The 15,727-nt window shown below is 40.5% G+C and overlaps 1 protein-coding gene across 3 annotated transcripts in view; it reads left to right on the top strand.

Annotated features, from left to right (window-relative positions):
• Positions 1–15,727, top strand: part of vps50 (VPS50 subunit of EARP/GARPII complex) — a 114,102-nt gene that overhangs the window by 32,110 nt on the left and 66,265 nt on the right. For all 3 annotated transcript variants that reach the window (XM_025902313.1, XM_003457265.5, XM_005462009.4), the window contains exons 10-12: positions 6,012–6,054; positions 7,057–7,155; positions 10,202–10,342. In XM_025902313.1, coding sequence (XP_025758098.1) covers positions 6,012–6,054; positions 7,057–7,155; positions 10,202–10,342 — 283 coding nt within the window. The remainder of the gene's footprint in view (positions 1–6,011; positions 6,055–7,056; positions 7,156–10,201; positions 10,343–15,727) is intronic.

Here is a 15,727-nt window from a genome sequence, read left to right on the forward strand (position 1 = left end):
GAAAACAAAGGCAGCCTCGTTGTGATGCCAGAATGACAACATGACTGCTGGGAAATGGTGATCAATGAGGCAGCGTTATGCACAAGGGATTGTTTTGGTGTGGAAAAATCCTTCCACTGTCCCCTCCCGCTTGCAGCTGCCGCCTATACATGTAGCTATCACTCCTGTTTCCACCGTCATTAATTTATCATCATTGCAGTTTCGTGTCGAAAGTGATGCTCGTTAAGTGTGCTCGACTGTGGGTGTGTGGATTAGACCTTGCACCATTTGCCACCAGTGTCAACACCCACCACAAGAAGCCTATCAGTGCAGTAACTCGTTTGTGATCATCGTGAAAGAAAAGCACTCACTGCCAGTGTCACTGCATGTACCCAAAACCTGTTCTTGCAGTGGAAGTTTGCTCGCTCTTCACACTCGTGCTGTTTTTTAAAAATTCTTCCACTGTTTCTTCCTCCTCAGTGTATGCAGTTTATAACATGGGTACACTGATTACACATCTGTCATGCTGTGCAGTAACAAACTGCACTTTCTGTCCATACCCCTTAGGCAGCCCGTTGCCCGTCTGCTACACTTCCATTTAACCTTGTAGCGATGCTTTTCCATTGACTGCTGAAGGTTGTACATTTGTCATGCCCACTCTTCATTTGACTCCATTTGTTCCTTACCCTTTAAAAGTCAATATCGTCTGCCCATGAAGGTACTTACACGGCCGTCTCAGTCCATTTTCTTCAGGCAGCTATTAGCCAGCTTAAGGACCCCCATGTATCCAGCATTGTATTCACGAAATGTGAACTCCGCCGTGACCTTAGAATTACAAAGGCGGTGTCTAGTCTGAGCTTGTGTGTGTGTTTTCTTCTGTCAAAGTAAAATTGTTTGACTATTACACAATTAAGGTATGTCATGCATATAGTTATAAATGCCTGCTGCCATCGTGATTTGCAGAAATAGAAAGATCGTGCTAGATGTGTTTGTTTTATTGTGCAGGAGAAGTACATGGCAGCTCAGCATGTGAACAGTTTAAAGCAGCCTGCCCAACATCAGCAAGCAAGCGTCATGAGTAATAGTGTGTCACTTGAATTTGTGTTTACTTGCTATGCTTTAGAGATCATGATAAAGGGGTACCCCCCACCCCCCACCCCCCGACCATATTCAGAGTCAGCTCAGTTTCTTTGGTCTGATGGATGTTCTTTTTCTTTTTTTTTTGTAGTTTCTCTGCCCATTTCTGTATTTGTGGCTTGTTACTTTTTCTGGTGCTTTATAAGTTTGGAAGGAAGATGATAAAGGCGACCAACCCCGTTCCCTTAATGACAAGACTTGACACCTTAATATGCATCAATAAAGATGTCTGGATTTGTCCAAGGGTATCCATAGTAACCTGTGTAGGCGGAGATCACTCGGACTTCTGATGCACACGTAGTCATTTTGTTCTGGATGCCTGAAATATGACAGAAACTGCTCAGTTTCCACTGGGTTACCCCTAGTAGGCGTCCAAGGGGGAAAGAAGTAACATTTTCATTGATTTGTAGCTTGCCCTTTCCAATAATAAGCACCAATTATCGATCATGTCTTAATTTCTCCAGCAAACCAGTTTTAGTGAGACATGTTGTCTCTTTTTAATATTTGGATCTAACTGGGTTTTGATGTTAGCTGCTGTACTAAATACTCAGTTTATCAGATTAATCAGAGCGTATACATCTGTATCCAAGGTCTGCATAAGTTTTAGTCTGGAAAACAAAGTAATAAATTCACAAAAAGCAAAATAAAAAAGGAAAGTGACTCAGAAATCTGATAAAATTTACAAGTGTTACTGAATAATCCATTATATTGTATCAGCTTTTGGTGTTACCTTGGAGCCAGCAAGTTAAAATAGTACCCATGCAGAACTCCAATAAAGACGTTAGTTCCAAATACCTCCGGAAATATTACATAAAATCTCGTACCTGAAAAAAATAGTAAAACAAGCTAAGCACATTCTAACAGTCTGACAGGATCAATTTTCCCCGCTGCTTTTCCTTCTAAACTCCTTTATCTTTCAACTGATTCCCACTTACCCTCTTCTCCTTTAGCTTCCCACAAACCTCAGCCGCTTTCTGTCTGGCATAATTCTAGCAATTGCCATCCCCTCTCCCCCATCTTTCACTCTTCCAAGGTCTTTCCCTGCTTCTTTGTTGCCTGTCTACCTGTGTTGTGCAGTGGCTATTATGACTCCAGCAAAATTGTCACTCTCACAAAATCTGAGGATCCTGCAGATCCTTGAAAGCACAACACATATCGTCTGTTTTAGTGAGTCATCAAGTCACTGTGAAGAAACTAGCCCCAAGGCTCTATGGACACCTTTTGCCAGTTATTAGTGAAAATGGGGTGAAAAAACCCTCCTAAATTCCATCAAACTATGTTTCAACGCTTGTTTTCCCTGCGGGGAACAGATTGCTAATTAGGTTTTTCCTGCTCATCTGTTATTTATGCATTCTGTCTGATCAGCGATGACTGCCAGTATGTAGGGAGGAGCTGCATCTGCGCATTAAACCGTATGTACTGGACAGTGACATACAGAGGAGAAGGACTGAACAGCAGCAGGTGATTGGCTCTCGTTGACTTCTTGTAGATCTCAACAACCAAGAGGTCAAAAATGTTGTGCCAAGTGTGCTTAAGTTAGGCTTAGAGACTCATTTAAGGCTTCAGTAATGTATGATTAAATCATCTGCTTTAGCTCACTGGATATCATGCGTTCTGTGTAGATGTATTATTAAACCTAAGTGCAGATCAGTCCACTGCTGTAAACTAAACCAAAATACAAAAAAATGACCTAACTGCTGTTCAGGAATTACAGCCATTTCTTTACACGTACTCCCTCATTTTTAGAGTTTTAAACTGAAATGGACAAAATAATAGAATTTTAAATACAAGGATTATTTTTAATACTTGGATAAAAATTATAATCGTTGACTGCTTGAAGTCTTGAACTCATGTACATCACCAAATGCTGTGTTTCCTCATGTGGGACGCTCCGCCAGGCCATAGCTGCTTTTTTATGGGTCTCTCTGCTTTCAGGTTTGTCTTCAGTAACTGAAAAGCTGCTTTATTGAGTTGAGATCAGGTGACTATCACATTTCTTTGCTTTGAGAAACTCTTAGGTTGCCTTTGCTGTTTGCTTTGGATATCCACTCGCGCTGCGAAGCACTGAGTTTTGCAGTATTTGGCTGAATATGAGCAGAGAGCATAGCCCTGTCCACTTCACAATTCATCCTGCTTCTTCTATCAGCAGTCACTTCATCTATAAACACCAGTGACCTGGTTCCACTGGCAGCCATACATGTTAGATAGATGATGTTTTATACTTTGGATCAGGAGCTGTTTCTCTCCTTTTCCATAATTTTCTCTTTCCATCATTCTGGTGGAAGTTCATCATGGTTTCATTTGTTCAGATAATTTTTTCAGGACTGTCCAGACTCTTTTAGATGTTTTCTGGCAAACGTTAATCTAACCTTCCTGTTCTTGTTTAACAACTGCACATTGCTGCATTTATATTCATGAAGGCGTCTCTTGATTGTAGACCTTGATAATGATGCACCTACCTCTTTGACAGTATTCCTTACTTGGATAGATGTTGTGAAAGGAAACGATTTGAGCTTGTCCTCTTTTTAAGAATACACTAGACTGTGGATTTGGCTACTCCTAATGTTTTTGCTGTCTCTCTCAAAGGTTTATTTAGTTAATGGAGGCCTCCTTCACTTGTACTAACACATCTTTCAACCTTATATCAAGAGTTCCTGTGAACAGCTACGAAATGCAAGTTCAACACTTGGGATCAACTCCAGATCTTTTATCTGCCTAATTTGTCTTAATGTAGTGAGAGAACAGGTCTAACCTGGCCAAGAAACCTGTGTGTCAGTCAGCTTTCTAGCTACTTTTTAGCATCTGAAAATGGGGAGCTATGTATAAAAATAGCTGTAATTTTTAAACAGTTAATGCACTACTTTTTAAAAAACCCCTGAATCAAAGCTGAAAGTCTGCACTTCAGTCAGATATTGATTATTTGATTTAAATGTGGTGTGCAGAGGCAAAATCTGCTAAAATTGTCTTTGTCCAAAAACTTCTGAACTTGCAGAAGTTTGCAGCTAGCAAGGTAGACAGCCAAGGTACACACTGAAAACAGCTACTGTGTTTGGTGATATTTGAGGTCTGCCACTAAAGAAAAAAGCAACCGAGGTTGTGCTCACGTCAGCCTACACTGCTAATGATTATATTTTTTTTTAATGCTCTCTCAGTACTTTTTAGCTCGCGGTTTAGCTCCTGTTACTCTGCACTGCCACATAATACACTTTAATGTTTCATAACAGGGCTGTAGGAGAGACTCTGCTAACCTTGAGTTCACCTCTGCACAGAATCAATCAGGGATCGGTTTGGCCTCTTACAGTCTTTATTTTGTCTCTCTCACGCACACACACAGACACACACACGTTATAACAAACGCAAACTGTGCTCTACTAGAGGCTACAGTAACTGGCACACGGATCACACACGAGTCTTAACCGGTCTTTCACACAGGGCTGTTACGTGTGTGTCTGTGTCCACTGGCATGGACTCTGCATGTGTCAGTCCAGCTCCCAGCGTGCTACCGCATAAAAAGGAAGAAGCAGATTAGCAAACGTGCAGCAGCTGTGCTGCTGAGCTCAACCTGGCACTACTCCCCGAATCACTCCGCCCCACCTCTCCTCCTGCAGCTAAGCAAAAACCACACCCAGCCACCACAGGGGCATTTATCATCCTGGCCTCTGCCCTTCTGGTGGATATTCTTAGTCTTGCTCTACTTGGGCCTTTCCTGTGTACATTCAGATTTATTAGCATTAATCAGTTCATCCTTCTTTGGATGAGCCTGCTTTCCAGCTGCCTTCCAACTCATTTTCTTTATCTTGGCTTTTAATCATAGAGGAATTGGCTGTGACTTCCTTTTTCATATTGTGGCCAAGAGTTTCTGATGTTATCGTTGCTGTTACGCATTTGCATCCCCGACTGTATCTCATACCTGTGGTAAACTGCTTAGTCATCACTGAAAGTTAAACTGAGGCTGGCTGCTGCAGATCAGTTCTTCCTAACTTTTATTCTCATCTCTGCTTTTTTTTCACCCACATTTCGCTTTGTGCACCTTATAAACACACACGTATGTCTACACAGGTAGATACATTTTCGAATTTCAAAGTGTCTGACTCATTTATTCACCTGTTTTGCAAACTATGGTACGTGCAGCTTCTGTCCCTTTGCGGCCTCCTTCTCTTCTTCCTCACTGCCTATCCCTCACTGTAGCTAGATGCTTAATTAGCAATTTGTTAAGGACACACTCTCCCTTGGGCAACTACACACTCACAAGGCACAACATAAGAGCAGGCTGACCTGAAAAAGACCCCGAGCGAAGCGGTGACAGAGGCAGGAAAACAGTGAAACAGAGGGTGATTATGAATGGATGCAGTGGCGGGGAAGTCACAAGGGAATTGAATCGGAGTCTTGGGATCTGCAAAATAGTCATGTTTCCTGTTGATACTTCTCAGCTTCAGAGTTGAAAGTGTTCGCCAGGATGAGTCGAAATCTGAGCGCGCTCCAAGGATGCGTGGGCATTTTGTATCTCAGATAGCATGATGCTTGCACAGAAACACACACGCTATCAGCATTCACAGTTTATTTCACTGGCACACATATTTCCAAACTTGGTTTTCATCCATCAGTGATTTTCATGTTTTCTTTTTTAATAGATCAGTTAGTTGAACTAATTCATTCATAATTTGATCATCAGTATTGTTTGTTTTTGTTGTTTTTACAGCTGAAATGAAGTTAAATGGTTAAAAATGGTGTGCATTTGGTTTAGAGTCATTTGTGATGGACATTTTCTAATATTTGTTGTCATTTCAAACAGAACAGAAAATTTAATTGACAGCAATTAAATGTCTTAAATAAAAAAAATTATATTTTCTCATCCACCCTCTTTTTTTCCCCCCTTTCTTCTTTCCCCTCCACAGCGAGTTGAATTCCAAACTACAAGACACTCTGGAGCAGATCGAGGTATGTGCGTCCATGCTTCGTCTCTAATTCCATTAGCTGAGAGCAGTATCAGTAAAAGGACGTTTAGCAGTGTGTAATATGGAGTTCTAACCTCATCATTTTCCAGAAGCCTTGATCTGAAAGAAGCAATTTATGCTTCATTTTGACATTTTTTCATAGTTTGCCTTTCTTATTCTGGGTCTGCCAAATATTGACACATTCAGAAAAGTCGTTATTATGAGTGTGCAGGCATAGTAAATTATCTGTTTCATCTCTGGCTGTGTCGGGATATGTGTGCGTGCATATGTGTGTGTGTGATAAATGGTATGCAAGGCAATTTTCTCTTTACGCCTGCTGCTGCGCCTGGGTAGATTAATTACTTACAGTTTTGTCCGTAAACAAGAAGGAGACGTGCCTGCGTGCTCGTGTGCACATCCACCTGCTTGGGTGCTCATTTGTTTACCTGTCAGCATGAGTTAGTTAAGAAGTGATGCAAAATCCTTTAAAATCAAAAAGCTACTACAGTCAGAAGCACTTGGACCATCTATTGTGCATCTCAGACAGTCTTTTAAATGTATGAATATACGCATCCCCAGCATATGTTGTATACGTAGTCATCTGGCCCTCTTAATTACTTCACTGACTAGTTACTTCCTGTCGTGCAGTTCTAGTTTTTTTGCTTTTTAAGGCATGAGAAAATGATTTGCGATGCAAGGCGATTGATCATTTAGCCTTTATCGGCGCTGTGCTCTTTGAGGTCAGCTTATTGTTACACATTACACACTCTCGTGCTAACTTTCCTTGCCTCCCCTCATCTCTTTGTCAAAGTCTTAGACACACACACACACTCACATCCACATCCAATTACCTGCCCTTGGCTGTGTGTGATAGCTTTACAACTGCACGTCCATATCTAAATCCCCGGTCTTAAGAACGATAATCCCTCTCTTTTTATTTTTTCCCCCCTTTCCCCTTACTTTGGCCCTTTTTTCCTCTTTGTCATCTGCCTATTTCTGGCTCCAGGAGCAGCTTGACGTCGCTCTGTCGAAGACTTGTAAGCACTTCGATGTCTCGCACTACACCAAGGTCCAGCTGGCCTACACGCTACTGGGGAAAACACAGGTCAGTGGTTTGACTGGCCTGCAAGGGTCAGCGGTAATGGTTAGACATGGATTGACAATAACCTGCTTATTTTCTTTGTTTGCCGCAACTTTTCTTTTGTTTGACTTTGTCTTTTGCTCTTATGGGGATTTTTTGTGTGGACCTGAAAGATAACTCCATCCTTTCTGTTTCTGTCCTTGATGCTGTTGTTTTCCTTTGTGCACTCCTCTGCTACTTCGGGAGTTTGTCCAATTAGCTGCTAAAGTTGGTCCCTCATGTTTGCAACTTTTTTTTTTTTTACCTTTTAGATAAAAGGAAAATCCAGAAATAGTTTGGTTAGAGCCAAGAAAAACATAAGAATGGAGTTTTGCATTGGTAAAGTTTTTCTTTGTTATTAATATTATTACACCTTTTTAATTAAAGGAGTGTATTTTTAAACTAGCTTGTACATTTTGGGTTTTCACCTTGAAATAAAGCATATTTTAGTCTCTCTGAATGAGCATGGCCACATCATAATTCTCCAAAATGATCCAATATTCAAAACAAACAGTGTTTGCCTGTGACATGTTTAGTTTATTTGAAACTGTAAAGTCTTTATGTTAAGAACCAAAACAAAACAAATACAGCAGTTTCTCAGGGAGACACTATAATAGACTTTAACCTTGAATGACGCTGGTAATATCTTTTATTAGTAACTCCTGCCTGTTTTTCAACTTTTGCTCCCATGTTCCCGCCTGAAATCGAGTTACACTGGGAAGATGAATGTTCTACAAACACGATATCTTATTGTAAAGCTTTAAAATGTTAGTCAGTCTGCTGGATTTTGGTGCATTAGTGTGAAGAGGTTTCGCAGAATCCCATTATGGCACCTTGTCCGCACGCCAGTGTTAGTTTTGCAAAGTTAAAGACGAAATTAGAAAGCAGAGCGTAGCTGCTAACTTGCTGAACATCCTCATAACCTGAGAAACTTGCTTTGTTGAGAATGAATGATGGCGTACAGTCATTGTGTTAATGATAATTTACAGGACACAAAAGCAAACTAAAGAGCTGCTGTTTGATGTTGTCGCGTCTGTGTTTATCTCAGTTAGTCATTTTCTTTATCTTCATCTCAGATGTTGTTTTTGCTACATTGCAGACAAATGCGCTCTTTTAAACTGATTCTTTTTGATACACAAATTAACTGTCTGAAGGTAGTAATCAGCCTCACAAAATGCCTAACAAACTGTAGCAAACCGTGCCAAACCATTTGCATCCCCCCCGTTACAATAGTCCCTTGGCAGTCATTACCTAGCTGTGATGCGCCGGTTTCTCTCAAGCTAAATAGTCTGACAGATCGCTTTAGTCCATTTATCTGTTTAATTCTTCTGCTTGTTTGGGAGAAGAAGCTGCAAAAGAATGAGTCTGGACATGCAGTTTATTGATATTTATGCCTACTAAAGGAGAGTCATGCTGATTTTTTTTTTTGTTAATTTTCTGTCATACATAACGCTACAGTCGCCGAGGCTCACGTTAAACTTAGCTGGAGACGAGGTTTATTATCACGAGGGCGGTTTGCCAGAGTTACTTTCCTTTTTTTCTCTCTTCTACAGTCTAGACATTGTACAGCCAGTATTTTCTTTTTTTTTTCCTCTTGTGTTTTTGGGTCAGATGAAGTGAAACTCCCCGAGAAAGAAGAAAAGAAATGTTTAAATGACTTTTGCGCCAGCAGGGTTTCACAATGGATTTTGGGGGGAGCTACATTTTGTGGTGATGAGCTCTTAGTAAGAAATCTAATTGCACAGCAACACCCATTACCTAGGGCTTTGCTCAATACTCTTCCCACGTCTCCTGCGACTGTTGTGTCCTCATTTCTCAAGGGTCCCACAGCGAGATGGTGGGTAGAAGCTGCAAGACAGTAAATTGGGGGTAAATGTAAATTGACTTTAGAAAAGAATAAATTATAGCAGACACAAACCGACTGCATAACTATAGTTTTTTGGGGGCTTTTTTGAAAGATATGTGCTTTGTTGCATTTTTTTTGTAAAATCTTAGTTATGAGTAGCTTTCGGAATTACTGTTACAAGAAAATTTTTAATGAAACTGTCAGTTAAGGTAATAAATCAATATATTTAATCACTATTTTATCTTAAATGAGCCTACTTTGTGTGAAAATTACGCTTTAGCTCATTTTGTTTTAAAGCCCTCGCTTTGCTGTTGTTGTTTTCTTCCCACATTTGTCACTGGGATCTTTTCACTGTGAGCTACCTGCCCACGATCAAACAGCAGGCAGACAATATTGATGTTGAGCATTGTGAGGGTAGAAGAATATTCCCCACGGGGGTATGTGGAGACAAAAACAGTATTTTTTTGTGTGTGTGTCTGTTTCTTTTTTTTATTTAAGGGAGGGGAGTATTGAATTTACAGTCACCAGGTGGGCATGAATATACCTCCAGATAAATGCTTACACTACCTCATGTTTGCTGGATCTGTATATAGAAGAAAATGTCATTACCTATAGTCGAATGCAAACAAAACCGCAGCGGAGATGGAAGAGGCTCAGCGGGGAATTCACCGAAAAGTAAATAACAGCAGGTTATTTGTAGGCGATGTTTAAGTAGCAAGCGAGTGTGAGTGGGTAATTGTGGATTATCTCCCCCCCCCCAAGTCATAATGCTCTTATGATAAATGATTTCAACAAAATGGCTTCAGGTGTGTCACATGAAATTAATAGTGCGACGAGTGAGCGGAGCTGGAGGCTGCTAACTCTGCCGCAACACAACATGCATCACAAACATGTCTGTCTGTCATTGTGTTTTTCTGCCATTTCCTTATGACTTCATTAATTACCTTTTACAGCAGCAAACTACAACTTTGACTGGAACATTGCAGTTCCCAGAGTACGCGGCTATCTTCATTTTCCTCTGTGCCATAGTGTGAAACTAGAAATATTAAGTATACAATATGTGTTCCAAGAAGTGTGATTTGCAATTTCCCTGCTGTTTGCCTTTTCACAGAGCCACACTGGCAGACTGACAGTGACATCTTGGTGTAATAGTTTTCATAACAGTGTGTTTGGCTCTCTCTGCAGACTGCGATGGACCAGTTACACATGCACTTCACCCAGGCCATCCACAACACAGTGTTCCAAGTTGTGCTGGGATACGTGGAGCTGTGCGCCGGCAATGCCGATACCAAGTTCCAGAAGATGCAGTATAAGGACCTGTGCACGGTAAGGAGCTGGTGCTATGTTTGGTCAGTGTTTTGAGCAGCTTCTTTTGCTATATAAAGGATTAAGTTCGCTTCAGCTGGTTAGTGCGAAAGCCTTTTTCCTTTAGTCAGTATGATGAGAACCTGAATAAAGCATGAAACCGGTGCGTTGTGCTGGATACACAAATACTGGAATACGTTCTCATTCTCTTGCAGTGGTTTGTCAGATTTTCCTTAAAGTTGAATTAAGGAGGAGAGAAGAGCACGGAGAACATGATTGAGAGAAAGTAAAGAAGTTATTACTTCAGTGAGAAGCATAGTGTATTGTAGCCTTTCACTGTGAGATAATTAATCTTGGTCACAATACAGACCCAATGCACTGCAGCAGCAGCAGGGCTTTTTACTGGGGGGGAGGTCTCCATACTGGCCCACATTCCTCAGTTCTCGCTCTGTCTGTCTTTTTCTTTCCATTCAGATCGAAATAAATCACATTTCATGCCCAGCAAGCCATAACTTGGCCAATTCATCATGAACATGCTGGGAATGAGTTACACTCTCACCCAAGGGTGTAATCTTCAGTCAGACATCAGGGGAATGCTCTTAGTTATTGTGATCATCGTGTTTTGGCTGGAAAATCCAAACTTTCTGAATGGAGAGATACTACTAGAAGTATAGCACCCGGTTTCAGCTTCACAACTTCATCTCTCATAGCACAGTAAAGATGCTGAAATGTAACTGTGATCTGACGGAGCTCAGGATTCATCCACAGAAGGACTACTTTATCAAAAAAAAAGTCCACTCTATAAACCTGCAGTCTGTGTGCAACAGCTGACCTGTCAGGTGTGTAGAAGAGCACAGGACATTGTTGGTAATGTTTATGCTGCTGTGCCGCCTGTTTAAATGCACATTAAGAAGCTTTTACTGCTGCGGTCTGATGTTGCAGGGTTTATCGTTGTTAAAGAAAAGTGTGTCTCACAGCCCGCTGCCACTCAGGACATCACGTCTGCTGCTGCTTCAGAAAAAAACAGATTTCGATCAAAAACACCTGATTAGTATTATTTTCCCACAGTTTTTTATCAATCATATTCAAAGTTCACAACAATATACGAGGCCTTGGGGGACATGAGCACCTAGGTTGGCTAATTTGACCTTGACCTTCACTGTTGGTGCCCAAGGTTAAAATTGAAAATTTTGAGAAACCATATCGAGGTATCCATCACATGAAAAGGCATGGAGAGAGCTGTACAACACACTTTTAATGTTTTCAGTAGGATCCCCTACCACATGATAATAACGCCATAAAATCCTTATAAAACATCAAAGCTTCAGTATAGCCATTTCCTTTTTGGGGAGTTGCGCTCTTTGAGTGCTCTTGTGTGTTATTATTTATCACCATATAGTTAACACCCTGAGTCACATTAGTGTTTTGACGGGCATTTCAGTATGTAGCAGATACATTAAAGGTGAATGGCGGCTTTGGAGAGCTGCTGAGTAAAGTACTGCAGAAATGTGAAAAAACAAAGAGAAAATAAACACTGCATGCTGCTCGGCTCACTGTAAAAAAGTAAGTTTACTGTCTGTAAAGAGCTTTTTTTAAAGCTTGTCTGACACATTAATGCGGCACAACCCCCACTGCCCTCCTACGCTACATGTTAAGGTCACCTCTGTTACATTAAAATGTCATTTGTGAGGACTCACTTAGCTCTTATTGCCAGCTAATTCACAGTGCCTCACTGTCCTGACAACCTTGATATAGCTCGAGCGTCTCTCACTCGACAGAGAGATTTGGTATTTTGTCAGTATTGGGGGTGACGTGACCTCCTCAGAAAATATGTCCTCACGCCTGGCCTGCAACATAGAGGGTGCAGCGTATGAAGGTATAGATAAAGGCTATCCCAAGCCTTATCCGAGGATACAGTTTCTCCTTATACGTCTGCTGTTGCTGTGGATTCCTCCCTGGTCCTTTGGTGTTTGAATGCACAGCTTTTATGTCCTGTATGCTTATATATACCATGGCCTGTCCTTTACCTCTTACCTTTGAGCTACATGCCCCTGCTTTCTGTTTTCATCTCTTCTCCCCCTTTTTCCTGTGTGTTTCTCTCTGTTCATGCATGTTCTTCTACCCCTGCTGGTAGATGGCCTGAGAGGAGCTTATTTTCCTCTGTCTCTAAAGGGGTTCCAGGTCAAAGATTCCTTTGGATGAATGTGTTCCTTCAGCCATTTGAAAGGCAACTGCTTCTATGCAGGATTTTTTTTTATACACAGTGAAAAAATCATTCTTCCTTCAAGACATAACTGATTTTATATCTTCCTGTCGCCTTCCTTGCCTCCCTTTTTTTCTAATCCGGACCAAGCAGCTATTTATTATACCTGTCAGTCACGATCCACAGAAAACTGTGCACATCCTACTGTTTACTTCCGTTTGATGGAGTCTCTGTCAGCATATTGTGTCGCCTGAATGGTTCCACTCATAACACGAGCACACTATGGGTGAGTGTAGGTACACTTCAGCGGGTGTACCTGCATTCACCCATTGAAGAGTTCCGAGGATGTCGTTACGGTCTTCTGTTCGATATGGCAGCTCATTCAGAAACACTTAAATGAAGAGGCATGTGAGCACCTACGTGCAGTTCCTTTGCTTCACTGACACCATATGAAGATCAAGTGTTTTGTTTTGACTCCTTACATTAGGTTATTTTATTTAGTGCACTTATATCTGCATTTGAAAATGTCAAAAGGACAATTCATTGAAGTACCTATTTGAAATGTATGCCTATAGCTTATGTGGTTCATGCACAAGCTGCAGTGAGGTGCTTTTGAAGAGGTACTAAAAATCTAAAGAAAGTTTGTCCTTTTGGAGATGCTGCATGTTTAAAGGGTCTGTCACCATCCTCTCTTTATATATACATATATATTTATATATATATGTCTAGGTGGTTCGATTTTTGCAACACTGATCACTCAGTTCTTGTTTCCTAGGTCTGTCTGGCAAATATGAAGAATATACTTGTTCTGGCTCAGACTACACTGAAAATGTGTTTTAGGCAAATGAGCAGTGTTTTCTGCTCTTTGAATAAATACTTTTGACATGCTCATAAGAAACGTATTAAAATCCCACTTTCTGTGCTTGTCTAGAACTGTAATAATGGGAAATTTTGTTTTTGTGTGGAAATGCAAACTTTACTTTTCTCCTCCCCTGATAAATAAAATTTGAGGAAATGTTACAGCCACATCTCCCCCTGTGAACTCACCGTTTAGTTATGCGCCTTAAAAATTCAAGGCAAATGGGAGCACTCAGAAAGGTCAGTTCTGATTGTGAAAGGGTCTTATTAATTTTACATCAACATCTCATCATTATTGGATAGCCTCACCTCCCATCAATCCCCTAGTCTATATGAATCTCTTGATTCAAATAGGGTAGTTCAGTCCAGAAGTCATAGACCCTCATACAGGAGAAGTGATGAGGGTGGACTGGGCACTTCATAACAAATATGATGCAGTTCTTGCTCGTAAACCATAGTGATTATAGTAATGATGTTTATCCAGCCTGTCAGAGTAAAAATAGCATCAAATGAGAATGAGCTCACACAAATATTTGTTTTATTCCTTCCAGCATGCACACACTCATTTCTAACATGCTGGGATGCTATTTTAAATCAATAAGTGGCCATGATTTGCAAAATGGCATACAGTTAGGTCCATCAATTTTTGGTTCTGCACACCACAGTGGATTTAAAATCAGTCAAGACGTGATTAAAGTTGAGACGTTCAGCTTTAATTCAAAGGGTTTATTATTAGTAACACTGTAACTGTTTAGGAGACCCATGAAAGTTTTTTTTCTAAAGATGTTGTCAATCCTAGATGGCCTCTGTTACAACACTCCACAGTCATTTAGGCTAATTTAGTAATTAGCCTAAACGATTGGGTATAAGAAGAGGATTGAAGAGATGGTGAGTCGTTTTCAAATAGACATGGGAAGGGTTCAGCACTCAATACAAATACTGATACAAAATATATTGAAAGATTCAAGAAATTCTTAAAAGTGTCTGAATGTAAGGGCCACGATTCTGTAGTAGAAATTAGAACATGGGGTCAGAAACATTTCCGATTACCATCGTCAATGAACACAGTTTGTCACCGTTTAACAAATTCAAGTTAAACCAAATCACACACTGGAAAAAAAAAATATTTTTGACTCTTTCCCCGATGAGACGGGATGTGATGACACCTCAGATTTGACACCTCATCATATCAGTTTGACAATTATTACAGTAGTTTCCTGGCTTGTCCAAGGGTGCATAGGCAGAGACCGCTCTCACCAACCTCTGGTGCAAATCCAGTCATTATTTTCTGTAAGCAGGACTAAAATATGACAGAGACTGCTCAGAAAAGAGCACCAAAGGTTGCTCATAGTAGGCTTTCAAGGGGTAAAGAGTGAGGCCTCATGAAAAAAGTCTGTCACCGCTTCATTAGAGATGCACCGAGGTGAAGTGGGAGCTGTCATGAGGAATAAAAATGTAATTTTGGAAGTCATGGATAACCATCATAACATCTGATGTATTGATGGCCAGGGTAAAAGTCAGAATGTACAGTGGTATCGTGGAGTGAGTAGCTTGCACCTTTTTTAAAGCACCATTAATGCTGATTGGAGTATACAGGATTTTCACACATTGCTATCCAGATGTTGTCTTTTTTAAAATATTGCTCAGGAAAGCATGAAACCATATTCAGCACACCTCTGTGGAAATATTTGCTTTTTCAAAAATACAGCATGTGACATCTTTAGTGATGCAAAATAGTTCCCTTCTTTTATGAAGCATGTTACTAGTATCAAATTCAAAGTGAGCACATTGAAAAAAAGCATAAGTCATTGAAATACCTTAGATTTGTTGTTTGAAATTTTATGTCTTTTGTGTCTGTACACAGACTTTTTCCAGTGTCCCAGATTTTTCTTTAAAACAGAGGTATAGTGTAATATAGTTGCATGTTATGAGCTTTGCAGTCTGTAGAAGCTGATAGTGAGTCTTGAAATGTTCTGTCCCACAATCTTTGAGTTTGCTTTTTTTAAAATACCACCTTTAGGGTTCTTGTATTACTGACCATTCTGTAAGGCCTTGGACTGAATTCGTACCCCCAGATGTTACTTATTCTTAGCGAGCAGCGCTGCCACGATCGTGGGAGAGCTTTTTTGTTAACTATTGCTCCAGATTGCCTCATTGCAAAATAAAACTAATCTACTGCAGAACGATGTGCATCTTATTATCCCAGCTCTTAAGGATGGAAATTGGTCTCATGTAGTTTGTTTTTATTACCCTGTCACAGAAGCTGTTTAGCTGCGTTTTTACACTTCCCTCAGTTCTCTCAGAGGAATGTTTTGTTTTATTTTGGATCCTCATGCCAGGGTGCC

The sequence above is a fragment of the Oreochromis niloticus genome, linkage group LG22, assembly GCF_001858045.2.
Source record: "Oreochromis niloticus isolate F11D_XX linkage group LG22, O_niloticus_UMD_NMBU, whole genome shotgun sequence".
NCBI classification, from domain to species: domain Eukaryota; kingdom Metazoa; phylum Chordata; class Actinopteri; order Cichliformes; family Cichlidae; genus Oreochromis; species Oreochromis niloticus.